The sequence below is a fragment of the Agelaius phoeniceus genome, chromosome 21 (assembly GCF_051311805.1).
Source record: "Agelaius phoeniceus isolate bAgePho1 chromosome 21, bAgePho1.hap1, whole genome shotgun sequence".
Classification (NCBI taxonomy): Eukaryota; Metazoa; Chordata; class Aves; order Passeriformes; family Icteridae; genus Agelaius; species Agelaius phoeniceus.
In genome coordinates this window covers 7548725-7564157 of record NC_135285.1, presented here as the reverse complement: position 1 = coordinate 7564157, position 15433 = coordinate 7548725, and the positions used below count along the sequence as shown (strand labels likewise).

Below are 15433 nucleotides of genomic sequence, written 5' to 3'. Positions count from 1 at the left end.
GGCCACGTGATTGGTAGCAAACATTACTCTGGGAAAAGGGAGGGAGAGAATAGGGGGGGAAATCAGCAAAAAGCAGCACTGCTTCTCTCCCCTGGAAGGTGCCCAGGGGGAATATAGAGGGGTATGGGTGACCTTTGAAGGTAAATATCCCAGGAAAAGAAAGAGGCCTCAAAGCTTCAGAGAGCTCGCTGCAGTGTGTGAGGCTGCCTGGTAAAACACTGCACACGCTGTGAGCAGAAAGCAGAGGCACAAGAGATCTGAGTTAGAGCAGCAGCAGGGCCAGGCAGTGATTAACAAGGCACTAATAGCAACCACAGCTTTGTTTCTATTTGGGATGATGCAGGAGAGCTCCAGCCTGTGAGCCTAGGGAGAACTCCTGACCCTGGTGTCTCCAGGAGACAGAAGCCTTTAGCAGCACAACCCAGGGCCTCAGGAGGGGCTGGAGATGAGTTGCCAGGGCTCAAGAAGCCCCTTGTCCATTACCCAGCGACCCCAGCCACCTTCCTGTGACAGTCATTTGGGTTATTTGAGTTATTTGGGTTCCCAGGGAAGCAGCCCAGCCCTGAGGCTGTGGGATGGCACCAGCTGCAGTTCCCACTGTGCAGAGAGCTGCAGACTGGGCAGGGTCTGCACTGGGGTTCTGGGCTGTCCCAGAGCACCCCATCATCAGGCTGGGTGTCCCAGCTGCTTCCAGGGCCATGGGAAAGCACCTTTGCTCTCACTGTCAGTGCTGGGGGGTGACAGGCAGGTGCTGTTCTTGCTGAAAAATTCACTGCACCCGAGATGTTAATAGACCTCTAGATCAGACCTGTTATTTCTTGAAGACATGAAGTGCTTGGAGTTGTGGAAAAAGACCTTTTGCCAGTTTTCTTCTGCCCCCAGACAAGCACGTGCCTCACTTGGGAGCACCTTCCCAGGCAGCAGCACTGAGATCTCAGTGAAACAGGGCTTAGAGTCCAAACCCAACTGAAATCCATGGACAACCAGGTCATTTTCAGGAAGATGGGTCTTGCTGTCACCAAGGATCAGCTTTTCCTGGGAATGCTCACCAAAGCTGGTCTCTCTAACTTGCCAGTCATGGAAAAGTGTGTTAAACTCCCACTTTTACTGAAATGCCTGTAACAACTCCTTGATAATCCCAGTAATTTGGTTTTATCTATAATGTGCTTTTAAAGTAAAGGGATAAATACAATCAGTCTGCATAAAAGGTAGCTATTAAGCAGCAGGCAAGTTGTACAATAATAACTTTCAATTAAAAGCCCTTTCTCACTACTTCTGCCATTGTGGGGTCTGCAGATTTTCCTTAAAACTTTTGAAGGATGCCTGGGCTTCTTACAGGCAGCCATTTAACCTCCGTTTATGAAGAAATAAAGCAAAATTGATGTTGATTTTGGCCTACATTGGGGGATACTTTTGCAACATAAAAGCCCTTTTGCCTGCAATTTGCCGAGCAGCCCTGTCACAGGGATGAGGGCTGATACTGATAAAGATAAAGCTTTATAGCTGGGGCATTTGCAGCTAACAGCAAGCTAATGCTACATTTTCATTTTGATGCAATTAATGTTAATGTCTGCTACGAAAATTGTCATTAAATACCATTTTAAAATCCATTCAATTTGCATATGCAAAGCCCATTTACTATCATGTAAAATACACGGTGCCGTTCATCATGTCTTTTCTCTAGAATTTGTAGCTGTTATTTTTCTGGTAGTGATTATTATCAAGCTCTTAAAATAAAAACCTAATGTCTGGTCCAGACCTGCACAGGGCAAGAAACCCCGCTGGGCTCCAGCAGTAGCAGGACTTTGAGAGGCTTTGAGCACTGGTTTGTGCTGGAGTTGCACTGGTAGGGAGAAGATTTTTTACCTCTGTCCTGCTCCATTCCCAATTTCTGCCCAATGCAGAGCAATGAACTAAGTGGGAAAGAGGATAAAGAACTTTGAACTGATCTTTAACTCCACCAGAGTATTTCTACCAGTGCAGACAGGTAGAAATGCTGTTGCTCTGATTTTCTCACCCTGGGATGCCAATTTTCCGGCTGACAGCTCTTCATATTCCTTTAGATTAAAGGGTTGGTATTGAAGATATTTTTAAGAGGCTTCAAGCCCATAATACTACAGGTGAAATGAAGCTGTGTTGTGGCACGTATGTTAGATTCAGGTAGTTGATTATCTGACAGGAGTGTTGTAGGAATGTGCCCCCTGTTGACGGAGTGACACAACTATCATTTGTCTCCTTAAAAAAGGAAAAAAGCCCAGAAGTTTCTCTCCTCAATTAGGTAAAAAGACACCTCCTAGGATCTGGGGGACTTCACCTCAAACTTAAGGATAGTCAATTGGACAGGAACCAAAAAGTCCTGGCTGAGCAATTTACTAGAAAAAGAAAAGAACAAAGGAACTTATTGCATTTGTGGGGTGTTTTACCAGGAGCAAGAACCTCTTGCACCTGGCTTGGGTTTTCTCTGTAAAGAGTTCTGTTACTTTGCCTTTTATTAAAACTTTTCTGTTTCCAATACTACTAGAGAAGTCATCCTGCTGATTTTATGCCTTCTAAGGTAGCTGAGCTCTCTTGATGTGATTTAAATGTCCAAGAGCTTATGAGACCTGGCTGGAGGAGACCATATATCAGATGTGATGCTGTGACTCAGCACATCCAGGTTCAGGACACTTCTCTTTTGGGTCTGTGGTAGCTGAGACTGGGGAGGAATGTGAGGGTAGGTGTGGAAACCCAGGGCACCAGGAATATTTCTCTGTTTGCTCTGGGCTGCCCTGACCCCCAAAGGAGCACTGACTTTAACCCTCATTCATAGAAAAAGTTTCCTAGATGTCGATATAGTGTGAATTAAACTCCAGGATATCAAAAGTGTGAAATAAATTATAAAGAGTAGTGTAAGTATACCACTTAGTGAAAAATTTAGGTTTTGAAATTTTTAGTATGCTGTAGATAGAAGCAAAATAGAAAGCAAAAGTGTCATCCTAAGTTTCTTCTTCATGCTTCTTCTTCTTCCTTCTTCTTTGTAAGTTTAAGTAGCATTTTGTAATTAAGCAAAAAAGTCCGCATTGCAAACTTTTGAAATCAGTTATTGAGTTTAAAAAAAAAAATCCATGTCAGTTCTTAATTAAATAGTTTAGTCTTAAAAAAAGCTTGTAACAAAAAATTGTTAGCCATTTTTTGCCTTCTAATAAAAAGCTGCCAAACTCACAATAATAAAACCATGTTACTAATAAAAAATAATAAACAATTAAAATAAAATATTAAAAATTAAATATAAAATATAAAATAAACAATTAAACATTTTAAAACAATTATAAAATATAAAGTAACCAATTTAAAAAATATGAAATAAACAATCAATATAAAATTAAAATAAACAATTAAAATCAAATCCAAACACAAATTACTGTCTCAAATACCTTCAATCCAAACCCAAAAAAACCCAACAACTGATACCCCCACAGGTAGGAATGGATAATTTCATCCTGAGGAGGGCCCTTACCGTGGTGGCTTGCCAAAGGTCATGCCTGGGGGTGCCTTGCCCCCATATCTGAGGATGCCCTTGTCCTTGCAGCGGATGTCCATGTAGCCATAGTACAGAGCAAACTCCCTGGCTGTGGTGCAGCCTTCATCCACAGCTGCACGGCCCATGGCCACGAAATCCCGGGGCATCACCCTCTTACGGGGGTGGGCCTTGGCCTTCACTGCGTCCCAGTGCCCTATGGCTGGAAGGAAATCGAGACAAAGAGGAGGCAACTTGGTTAAAACCTTGATTGATGTGTGTGTGCTGTGCATGGGGGTCTTGTGGGGCTCAGGTTCATGGCCATGAAGTCCTGGGGCATGAGCCTCTTATGGGGGTGAGCCTTGGCCCTCACTGAGTCCCAGGGGCCTATGGCTGGAGAGGGAAGGAAATAGAGACTAAGAGGAGACATCTCAGCTTCTGTTTAGGAAAGCTGACTGATACTTGTGCACCATGCATGTGGGGCTAAGGTTCATGGCCACAAAGTCCTAGGGATGAGCTTTGGCCTTCACTGAGTCCCAGTGCCCCATGGCTGGAAGGAAATAGAGACAAAGAGAAGGCATCTAGGATAGCTTCTGTTTGGGAAAGCAGATTGAGGTGTGTGCACCTTCATGGGGGTCTTGTGGGGCTCAGGTTCATAGCCATGAAGTCCCAGGGCATGACCCTCTTATGGAAGTGGGCCTTGGCCTTCACTGAGTCCCAGTGGCCTATGGCTGGAAGGAAATAAAAAGAGGGGGCATCTCAGTTAGCTCCTTTTGGGAAAGCTGATTGATGTGTGCACTGGGCATGGGGGTCTTGTGGGGCTCAGGTTCCTTTTGTGAGCTTCATACCCCATCCCACTGCATCCCATACCCCATCTGAATTGGATGTCTTCTCACCCTCCACCCTGGCTTGCTCAGCATGTCTGATTTTACAGGGAAATTGTCCCTGAGAGCACAAAGCAGGAGCCCTGACAAAGTTATGACAGTGCCCAGGTGCATCACGTTTTGCAGGTGCATCCTCCCTGCTCGGGCTCTGTGTGAGCCTCTGAAAGTTCCTAATGTGACAGAGAAACTTCACTGGTCACCAAGCAATTGGGGTAATGTTAATGAAAGTGGGTAAATGTTGGAGTTCTGCACTTCCAGCTTGATGAAGAGCCATGGGAGAGAGGAGACTTCCTTCTAGCATTAGGATTTTGTTGCAGGTCTGTGTTTTAGGGGCAGTGTCCTACCTTCAGGGACTCCTCCATCTCTCTTGTGCATGTACATCCCATAGGTAAAATCAGGGCCTGGCAGGGAGTAGCAGTTTCTCATGGGCTTTCCAAGTTCTGGCTGCAGAAAAAGGAATAGAGAAGCATATGGAACATTAATAGAGAAACATAAAGACATTTTCTGATAAGATAAAGCCCCTGAAAACAGAAGTTTGTAGTAGAACACAGCCACAAGTACCAGGAGTGTCCATTTGGCAAGGGCTTGAATCCCACTGCACGAGTGAGTGCCACAGTGCAAAAAGGAGCTGAAGCCTAAAGAATGCTAAATTTTACCCAAGTTAGGTTTTGAGTTATAAAGAGACTTAGCTTTGCTGGAAATAGGGATCCTGACTCAATAGATATGGACTTGAAGTCTTCTTGTTTGGTTAATCTCTCCTTTGGTGGGGATGCCAAGCTGTGGTGTCTGCAGCTAGTCTTAACTTTACTTTGAGTTATTTCATTTCCAAATTGTGCATCCTCCCAAAAAACTGACATAAACTTCCCCAGGCACAATCACATGGATGCTCCTGCTTGGGAATAACCAAGACACAAGGCATGCTGGAGGAGGAGGAGGATAAGGGGGATGAAGAAGGAAGAGCAGAGCCTGGGCTTTATAGCACAGAAAAAAACTTCAGCTCAATAACATAATTTCAATTTAGTTTTCAAATCAACTCTTCCCCAGCTCATGTGTGTCCCAGCCTGGTGGTGTCTGTGGGATTAACTGACCTCCCCTCACCCTTTTGTCTCCACCCTCCCATCTCCATGGTGAAGCCACTGCAGGATGTGTCCTGAAACCTCATTGCTGCTTCAAAGGGAGGGCAGGGGAGAGAGCCTGGCACAGGGAAAGCTGGAACAGAGTCCCAGGAGCCCTGAGGGCAGGATGTGGGTGCTTTGGGACAGGTTATTTTCCATGGGAAGGGTGTCAGGAGAGCTGGGCTGTTGTAGGTGTTGGCAGGTCTTGTTTGGAGAATGAAAGTGCTGAAATACCACACTGGTGCTTCTCATTGGTGAACACTGACATGGAGATGGCCATTATCACACTCTGGATCAGGAGCTGCTGAATCAAATGCAGCCCTTTCTGCAGAGACACAGTGAAAAAGAAGCAGCAAATGAACCACTTCCATCTTGCCACCATGGCAGGCTCAGGCTGTGCAGGTTGATAAGGGACCCATCTCACTGGAGCTGCTTGTGTAGGAGCATTGTCCACACCAAAATTTTCCTTTTATTCCCAGTCAGCAGTGCAAACCCTGGCCAGGGCCTCAGAGCAGCCATGGCTCCCCTGTACACTGCCAACATGGTGGCTGCTTTCCAATGTGCTCTTCTGCATCACCCTCAGCTCAGGCAAGCTCTCACTGAGCCAGTTTTACCTGGAGAGTGAGGGTTTATAACCCCTGTCCAGAACAGGCACCCTCCCAGAGTGCTCTGCAGTGAGGTCTCTAAAATGTGCTTGTAATTCCTCCAACTTTTACACTCCACACTCTAAAGGAGGTGTGCCATTTCTGCTGCTTCCAGAAGCACAGTTTCCCCAGAAAATGAGTTTTAGGGACCTGTCCTGTGTGAAACTGCAGCTCCTTTGTTGCAAGCAGCCCTTTCTAAAAGCCATCGAGCCAGGGATGTGATGCAAGCACGGCTGCATTTCCCCACATCCCTCCTGTGAGCCCTGAGCACAGGGAGGGACTGTCCCCTGTCCAGCACAAGGGCACTGAGTGGGGTTTTAGTGCCACCAGGGCTGCAGTGGCAGTGACAAACCCTGTGTGCACTCTGTGTGTGCCAGGAGCTTGTGCAAAGCCCTGCCAGCTGGGATAAAGGAGCTTTCATTGCTGCTCTGCTCTTCCTGTATTTACAGCTATTTTTAGGGTGGTTGTGCAAAGGAAATGGTGGAATGTTCCTCAGATGCAGGAGAAAAGGCGTTTTCCTGGGATCACCTTCTGCTGATGGATCAGGGAAGTGAGGTCAGAAATCTGCTGTGATAGCAAAGGGGTGTCAGATGGGAGAAAAATCACAGAGAAACTGCAGGGCAGGAAGAGGTTTGTAACCTGTGGCAAAGCTGCTTCCAGACCCTCGAGTGCAGAACTCTGAAATTACATTTTAATTAATTTATTTATTTAAAGGGTCCCTTCTGCAGAGCACCTGAAGTTAACACAGTTGGGTGTTTACTCCATCACAAAGTGAGTGCATGCTGTTTCCTTTTATGATCAGGTGGCATTTTACAGTCACTTTGCACTGAATAAATAAAGCTGAAGGTGCTGGATAATTAATTAAAAAAAAAATCTGGTCCAATATGTTGAACATGGAGAGAATCTGTGCCTGAAGAAAAATCAACGAGCTCACAAGACTCTAGTTGCCTGCCAACATTTTTTACCTACAAAAGCAAAGAAGGGGAAGGATGTAGCAGGAATGAATCCTGCTCAGTGTAATCCACAATTACAGCCTTTCTCATTCATAAATTAGCAAAATGCTGTTTCCAGCTCATGGGCTGGTTTCATTTGTTTGTCCTGAGGCATTATAGGTGTGCTCTGTCATGAAGCAGTGGGGAAACTGAGCCAAAGTTGATACAGAATGTATTTTTTTTTTTCTTTCTCCCCCAGTTCCAGCACGGTTCCCTGTGTTCAGGTTTAGCCTGTCACAAAGCTGCTTGGCTGGAATACAGATCTGTCTGACAGCTGTGCCCATCAGCAGACAACTTCATTAAACCTCATTAAGATGTCATTTCTCTGCCTTATTTCCCACCTCTTGGCTCTAATTAAAACCGTCTCTCTCTGCATCCCAGGCGGTCCTAATTTTCTCTGGGTACCTTCTGCAAGTTTTCTCCCTTTACGACCTCAGTGAGGAAAATCCAGCATCCTAAATGCTGTTTATCCAGCCAGTTTGGAAAACATAGCTCTAGACCTTATCCTGAAGCATTCCCAGAGCACCCAGCAGAGATCAACACCTCTCAGGGCTATGAGGGATGAGTGCTGAGGCTTTGTTTGCTCTCTCAAACTGTCTTTAAGGGCTTGGCTGACGCATCCTTTCCCCTTGGACATGATAATTTCCCTGGTGTGTCTGGGCTGGGTTTGGAGGGTGCCATGCTCCCACTGGTCATGCTGCAGTGCTGGGGGTGTTTGATCAGTGGGGATCCCTTGGTTGGCTGAAAAGTGAGTGCTGTTGGGTGTACTGAGTGATCCTGAGCCTTTGCCAGGTAGTTTCTGATCTCTGCAGCCCTGGGCTTGAGCCCTGGATTTGTATTTAAGTGTTGGAGAATGTTTGCTGTGGAGGAGGAAGAGGAAAGCTCTGAAAGGGCTCTGTTTCTTGAGGTGGAGGCATTGCAAAGGTAAAAGTGCAAAATCTTTAAGGATTCCAGGTTTTGTTGCAAGACTTATTTGTGTTCATGGCCCAGCAAAACGCATTGCATCAATTTTCTGAAGATGACTGAGAGAGCTGGGAGACATGTCCATACAGAGAGGTACAGAAAGAGACTGAGATGTGGATTTTTAATCCCTGCCTCCCCAGCCTTTCCCTGGGAGGGGATGCTGGGCAAATCCCTGAATCCTCTGTGCTCCGACTCAGCCCCATCCCCTCCTCTCTGGCTCTGCCCTGTGGACACCTGCAAACTCTGTGCTGGTGCATTTTCAGCCTGCCAGGCCCTGCCTCCTTCCTACCTTCTGTTCCCCTTTTCATTACACCCCCTTGTACAGTAAAGCCTCCCGTCACGCTGCCATTACTATTATTATTGCAGATTTACTGCACTTGCAGAGTGAAGTGATTGCAGTGACAAGGCCCAGCATTTTTCCCTCCTTCCCCCCACGACAGCTTGAAATCAAGCCCTTCATTTGCATTTACATGATCTTGCTGTGCAGCTTATGAGATCGGGAGATTTATTTGCTACTTAGCTTGATGTTTGATTACACTCTAAGAAGGCAGTGAGCTACAAAGTGCAGGGATACATCAGAACTGAGCTACTGAAAGCCTCTGGGGGACAGTAACTCAACATCAGGTTTAGGTAGATGAGAAAGGGAATGTTCAGTGTTTTGAGAAAGGCAAATTTGATGAGATTTTTTTTTTTAAAGGTGGAAGGAAAAACTTAGCTTTTTTTTTTTTGTGAGAAAGTAAAACAAGAATGTTGTTATAAAAACACACCTGAAAAAGCTGGGTTTGTTAGTGCAGAAGAAATCCTAGCAGGGGCTGGTGGCTGCTGGGCTGCTTGGTGCCAACTGCTTGTAACTTCCACTCCCAAGAAGATTATTAATAATAAGTTGGCAGTTGTCTTCAAAGCTTTTCATAAGCATTAAAGGTCAAAGCCAAAGGAAGTTTTGCTTGATGGACGACCACAAGATCTGTCCCTGATTTATTAGGCTTCAAAGCATGCCACTGAGCATTAATACTCTGTAATAAAGGGGAAACTGAGGCAGGGAATCAGTGTGCCCATGCAGGACAGCAAAGGGAATGGAGTTTGGACTGGGGAGAGAAGAGAGTGAGACCAAATCATTCTAGTCTTCTATAAGAGTGTAAGAATCTTTCCCTTTCCAGAGAAAAGGGTGATGGTTGGGCAAACTGCTGCCCTTGGAGTCAGAAATGGCAAAGCTCAAGGATCTTGCTGTGAGTTTAACTCCTTTCATTACAAATACTCCAGACAGATCAGCCAGAGTACATCCACACGTGCAATCTCCACTAACCTGTGCTCCTCACTGACCTGCCCTGGGAGCTCCAGCCTTATTACACACCAGCCTTTGAGTGTCAGGTGTGGATTTGAACCATTTTCCCCTCTAGAAGCTGTATTTTGTGTAAGGTCAGCAGCAGAGCTGTCCCCCTTGCTGGTTGGAGAGGACAATGAGAGAAGGCAGGCAGCTCTTCCAGCCCAGATTCTCCTTACACAACCCCTGGCACCGGCCCCTTGCCATTTCCTTGCTCCCAAAAAGGCAGGAACACCAACAAGCAAGGGCCACACACAGAGTCCGACACAGAAACCCCAGTCCAGGCAGCACCCACTGTCTGATACACTCACTGCACATTCCAACTGTTTGCACTTAGCTTTTAGTCTTGAAAATTGCCATGAGATATGCTATTACAATTAATCATTAAAGACTTAAGGAAGAGTATACCCCATTACATAAAAGACTCCAGCGATGATCTTTATCCAACTTGTAAAATGGGCAGACTTGATGCCACTGAATAATTTCCCTCTCATCTGCACAAAATCATGAATGCAAGTCAGACTTTGAACCTGAAGTGAACACTGCGAGACCAGCTTATAATTACCAAAACTGAAAAAAAGAACAGCGTTTTCTAATGAATGACAAGGCACTAGGTGGAAATCTAATTTGGTCTAATTAAGCAGCCTTTGTGAGGATTTGTCTTTAGATGAAAAGAAGGAGCCAAAGAGATCTAAATGCAAATGAACTCTATCATTTTGGTTTTAAAGGGCCAGGCAGATATGAAAGTATTTGTGTACACAATCTTCATGGGTGTATTCACCTGCTAGTTTTCCACTGAAAAATCCTGTTTGCCCCAAAATTCTGAGACTCTGAATATTAGTCACTGTTTGGGAAGTTAGCAGATAATGTGCTGTTGTAGGGGCAATTTTAGCAGTATGGCATTGCAACAGTTAAAACTGCCTTTCTCTGTAACAAGAGTGCTTCTTTCTGCTGTTTGAAAATGCTTTAGAAAAAAAAAAATAAAAAAGGGGATGTTTTTTGCTAAGGAGTCAGCTCCCAGCTCTGCCACTGTGGATGTGTGGCACTGTATAACTCTCAGGTCTTCGGGGGCACCTGCTGGACCCTGAGCTCCTGCTCAGCTCCTCGGTGTCAGGATGAATTACTTCAGCATTGATAAATCACCAACACCTTGCCCAGTTGTGCTATTTCTGCTGATTCTGCCGACAGTCTCCACGCTGGGAGCAGCCAGGCCAGGTACAGCCCCAAAGGCTGAGGCTCACCGAGGTGTTTGACTGTAATTGAGATGGAAATATTGAAAACGATCTTCTCCTGCTCTATTAAATCTGCTCCTGACTTTCAGATAAATTTGTGTCTGTGTAAGGTTTTTGTGCCAGCGCTGAAGGTCAAAGAAGCACATGTGTTTCTGTAGAGGGTGTCACAGCTTGTGAAGTTCACATCAGCCCTTGCCTGCTCTCAGTCCTGAGGAAGAAACGTGGGCTGTAGTCAGAAGACAAAGCCCTTTGGCAGGAGGGATGGGTTATTCAGGCTAAATGAGTGTGCACGTTGCAGCTGCTGCTGAGCTGCTGAGTGAGGTCTTACCTGTGTCTGATTTTTCTTGAGTTACAACCATCATTCACCTCTAAGAGACAGAATGGGCCTGGGATAGATTTGAGGATATGTAGGGACAATGGCAGGGAGGTTTGGGACAGCATGGGGTGGTCCTGGAGCAGCTGGATGGAGAAGGACCTTTCTGAGTCCTTGTTCTCCCTACAAGCAACATCAGTGGGAAAATGGAGGCATGGATGGACAAATCAGTGTGGGAAAAACAGGAGAATAATTCTGTCTTTGATGTGGCAGCAGATTTGGAAGCTCAGGGTATAATGTGGGCAGAATAACACACAGCAGCTTGGCAAAAAAAAAAAAAAAAACAACCAAACAACTTTGCCATGTTTGCTGTTGACTTCCCAGAGAAAAGTGGGAAAGGGTGTAGTGGGGTTGTCATTTCCCAGAGAATCACAGCCCTGGAGATACCTGCTGTGCTGCAAACCCTGAAGTTAAATTTTGCCAGGGAATGCTGTTGCTCAATGCCTGGCTTCAGTGAGGACACTGAGGTTAAGCTGAGAGAGGGGTATGGGCCACTTGAGAATGAGAGAACATTCTCTAATTGTTAAAGACAATGGACGATTTTGGTTTGGTTGTTTGTTTTTTGGGTTTTTTTTTAAGGTTTGGTCCCCTTTCAGCACTTATGACCTTTTCTTTGTGTTTCATCCTTAATAATATCTGTTCTTTCAACCTCCCCATCTGCTACTTCAAGAAAAATCCCTTTATGTTCTCAAGACCAGATGTTGGCCCAGATTATGTCCAGAGCAACTCAGCTCAGTGAAGCTGCTGCTTACACCATGTAACTCCCTGCTGCTGCTCCAACTTCGTACAGGGAGTTTTTATTTGACTCCCCTGCTTTTATATGGGTGCAATAGAACATACTAAGCTAAGTACTGCCAGTATAACCTTCATATAAGTCACACTGACATTAAAGGAGTTGAATTCAAGTGAGAATTTGACTGTGGGCCTTTCAGAGCAGACTGCATATGACATTTCCTATATAGTAAAATAGTTCCCCAGCAGCACAGACCTCTGATTCTTAGGCCAAATTAAATCCCTGGCTGCAAATGAGATACTGGCTGCCTTGAGAGCTACCTGTTATTTCACAGCAGAATTTGTCTGAAGTCAATACACTTGTGGTACCTCCTAGAAGGAAATTCAAATATTTTAGATGAGGAGACAACTTGTTAAATTCAGGCGAACCTCTGGTTCAGGAATCTCTCGGCTTTCACTCAAGGAGAAACTCTAATCTCTGATCAAAGATGCAGGAACTTACCAACTTCAGTCACCTCATGTACAGAATAATCTCCATTTTCATTAGAGAATAGATAAAGTTTTTTGCTGTTAAAAAAGGATGCTGTTTCTTTAATGTAATAAAACCTCAGCAGGACAGAACGTCTTTACTAGACTATCCCTCACTATTCCCACAAGAAATCAAATATAATCCTATTTAAGAAGCTTTAAATAATTTTGAGCTTTCATATTGACTTATTAAAATGCAGCTTAAAAAATGCCTTCCTTGCAATCCCTTTACAAGGGTCAGGGATATAAAATTTGAAGAAATATGATTAGTAGATCAGTTGGAAAGATATGCGGCAGCTTCCAATTTTATTCTTTAAAACTCCCTTTAGGAAGAAAAGGTGATTCTGTAAAAAAAGTGGCACCATCTCCCTGAAGGAATCCAGTCCTGGGGCTTCCAGTCCTGTCTCCTGCATTCAGAATTCAAGACCTGTGCCAGGTTTTTCTTAGACCTGAAGAGCCCTTGCAGCTGGGATAGAAGAGCTGCATTCTGTGTGCTCCTAGTCCAGAGAAATTGAGGCTTATCAGGCTCAGGCACAGAATAATCCAGGAGCACCTGTGGCCATTCCTGCCTGCTTCAGAAGACAAAGTGATAACAGAGATGTGAATATGCCCCAGAGGACAGAGCCACTTCAGGGCTGAGCACAGGCACAGTTTGGCCCCCAGAGCCTTTCTTTTAGCACCTGCAGACTTGGAGAGATGAAGAGCTGTAAACTTTCAGATGTTAGTTGGAGTGGGATCAGCCCCTTTTTCACTTTCTAAACACTGTGTGATGGAACAGAAAATCGTGGGATGAAACAAGGCTCCTGCTGTGCTGACCTGAGCTCTCTGCAGGGTGAGCTGTGTCTCCAAGCAGCAGCTGCAGACTCCACCTGAATCCTGAGGGGTCCAGGCAGAAATCTTCCTCCAGCACATTTCAGTCCAGTTGCCCATGTTCATTCCTGTTGAGTTCAGAGGAAGTGCAGTTCCCCTGGGACCAGCAGGGTTGTAGGGATGTAAATGATGAGACAATTTGACCCTGCTCTTGAAGAATATTAAATACAGCAGACACTCAAATCATGCTGTCAGTTGGGCACAACTCCCATTAAGCACTGAGGGCCTTGTGCTGATGCAAGAACCTGCCCAAATCATTTGTTCTGTCCTACAGCAAAATGTATTCAAGCTGCTGAAATGTAACTGCAAAACTCAGGGAGCAAAATCACACCCTGCCCATTACACTTACAGCCAGCTGCTGTGAAATCCTAATGTGTCAGGCTTTCTCCAGGAAATAAGGGAACTAATAACTTTACTCCTGCCTAAGGCTGGACTTTGGTCAAGGCTGTCAAAGCTTCTATGATTTTCCAGTGTTTTTGAAAAAAAAAAATATCCATGATTTTTGACATTTTTTGTGTGTGAGGGAGCTGTGAGAGCGGAACTTGCCAGAGCTGCAGCGTTCAACCTTGGGTGCTCTGCAAGGCAAACACCAAAGGGTCCTGAGCCCACTGGGGCCTGATTTCAGCTCCTGAGGATCAGTGGCAGTCAAACAGGGTTCACTCCTGCCCAGAGTTTTCTCCTGTGGCAGAAAAAGCAGCAGTGACACCAAAGGCAAGACCAGCAAGCACTGGAGAGAGCCTTAATCCTCCAAGGAGCTGTCATGAGGTTTTTCCCTGCCCTGTCTTTGTAATTTTCTACATTTAGGACAATAATTGTGAAACTGGGCTGAAATAGCAATGGGGAGTTGCTACCAATGCTTGAAAACTCATTGCCTGTAGGTTGATCTTATTAATGGTGCTAAAAACATGGCAGAAGTTACGTGGCTCACAAAATAATGCTTGCTTTCTTCACTCTTTCTATATTTCTAAAATTCCCTCTAATTCTACATCTGACTCCCTCATTGCTTTCCCCACCAAATTTTCTCAACACAATTCCAGCTCTGCTTTGTTCTGCTGTTTTTCTCTCCAGCCCCATTTTTTTTATTTTGAAAAGATAGAACATAAGGGGTTGGGTACTGCTCAGGTATGACACACATGAGCAGCCCAATTGCTTTCAAAGGGGCAACCTTCTGAGGCAACCAAGAGTTGGCTCAAAAAAGTCACTTCCTAATTGCATCATATTTGCTAAATCAGACATTTTACAAGCTGAAAAATTCTCCATGTTCCCTTCGTGTTCAGCCATTACAAAAGGCTCCTGCTCTGCTGGAGTTCTGACCCATATTTTCCCTGCTGTAGTCCAAATTTGGTTGCTAAAAGGTAAAAAGAGGGGGAAAAAAAACCAACCCCTCTGCCTCATCACATCTCTCCCAACCCCTGTTCAGCTGCTGTGGTATTTTCCTTCATTATGCTGCTGCCTCAGACTGTAAACCTCTCTAATTTCCTACATCGAAGCTATTTATTTAAATGCTAACTCGCATTATGAAGTGATAATCCACAAGCGCAGGAGATAATTTATGAAGCATTTAAATTAAGAGGAGCAGCTAATTGGGAGCATGTGTCTTATAAGCCTTGCTAACACCAGAAAACTACAAATTAGGGAGAAAATGGAAGATATTTTTATCTTGCTTTTTTCTTTTGTAATGCACTGAGGAAAAATATTACCATACATCACACAAACACTGCTGCTCACAGAAGTCTTCTGTTGTTGGCTTCGTAGTTACTGGAACACACAATGCTCTCATTATTACAAATTCCTCATTATAACACACAAAATCATCTTTGCTCTCAGAGAAGGTGGAACGAGGTGGGGTTTTCTCCAAATAAAGCGGAATAAATTTTCCAGGAAAGGTCCCCTTCTCAGCTGCATGCATTAATTTAAAAGAGCTAAGACTCCCTTGTTATATAGCAATGTTAAAGTGCATTTAATTTAGGACTGCATCACGCTGTAAGAGTTTTATAGGTTTTTGTTGAAGTGGGAATGAGCATAAATGGCTGTGAATCAGGGAAAAGCAAATGTGCTGCAGCCACAAGGCTGAGGGAAGGTGTTTTGGATGTTCTGTTCAGATTTTTGACACCAAAGTCACAAACTTTGCTTTCACTGCAGCTTTGTGGTGGTTTATTCATTAAAAAACTAATATTGACCTGAATCTGAATGGCAATGTGCCCCATGCTGTGCAATTCCAGCTGTAGAATGGAGATGGCTTCACTAAATGCTGCTGGGATGGGCTGAAGGGAAAGGAGGACA

General features: G+C 44.8%; 1 protein-coding gene across 1 annotated transcript in view; it reads right to left on the bottom strand.

The window, feature by feature from the left end:
* Positions 1–15433, bottom strand: part of CFAP77 (cilia and flagella associated protein 77) — a 59093-nt gene that overhangs the window by 20628 nt on the left and 23032 nt on the right. The window contains exons 2-3 of the mRNA XM_054646582.2: positions 4725–4824; positions 3497–3719 (exon numbers count right to left, since the gene is read on the bottom strand). Coding sequence (XP_054502557.2) covers positions 3497–3719; positions 4725–4824 — 323 coding nt within the window. The remainder of the gene's footprint in view (positions 1–3496; positions 3720–4724; positions 4825–15433) is intronic.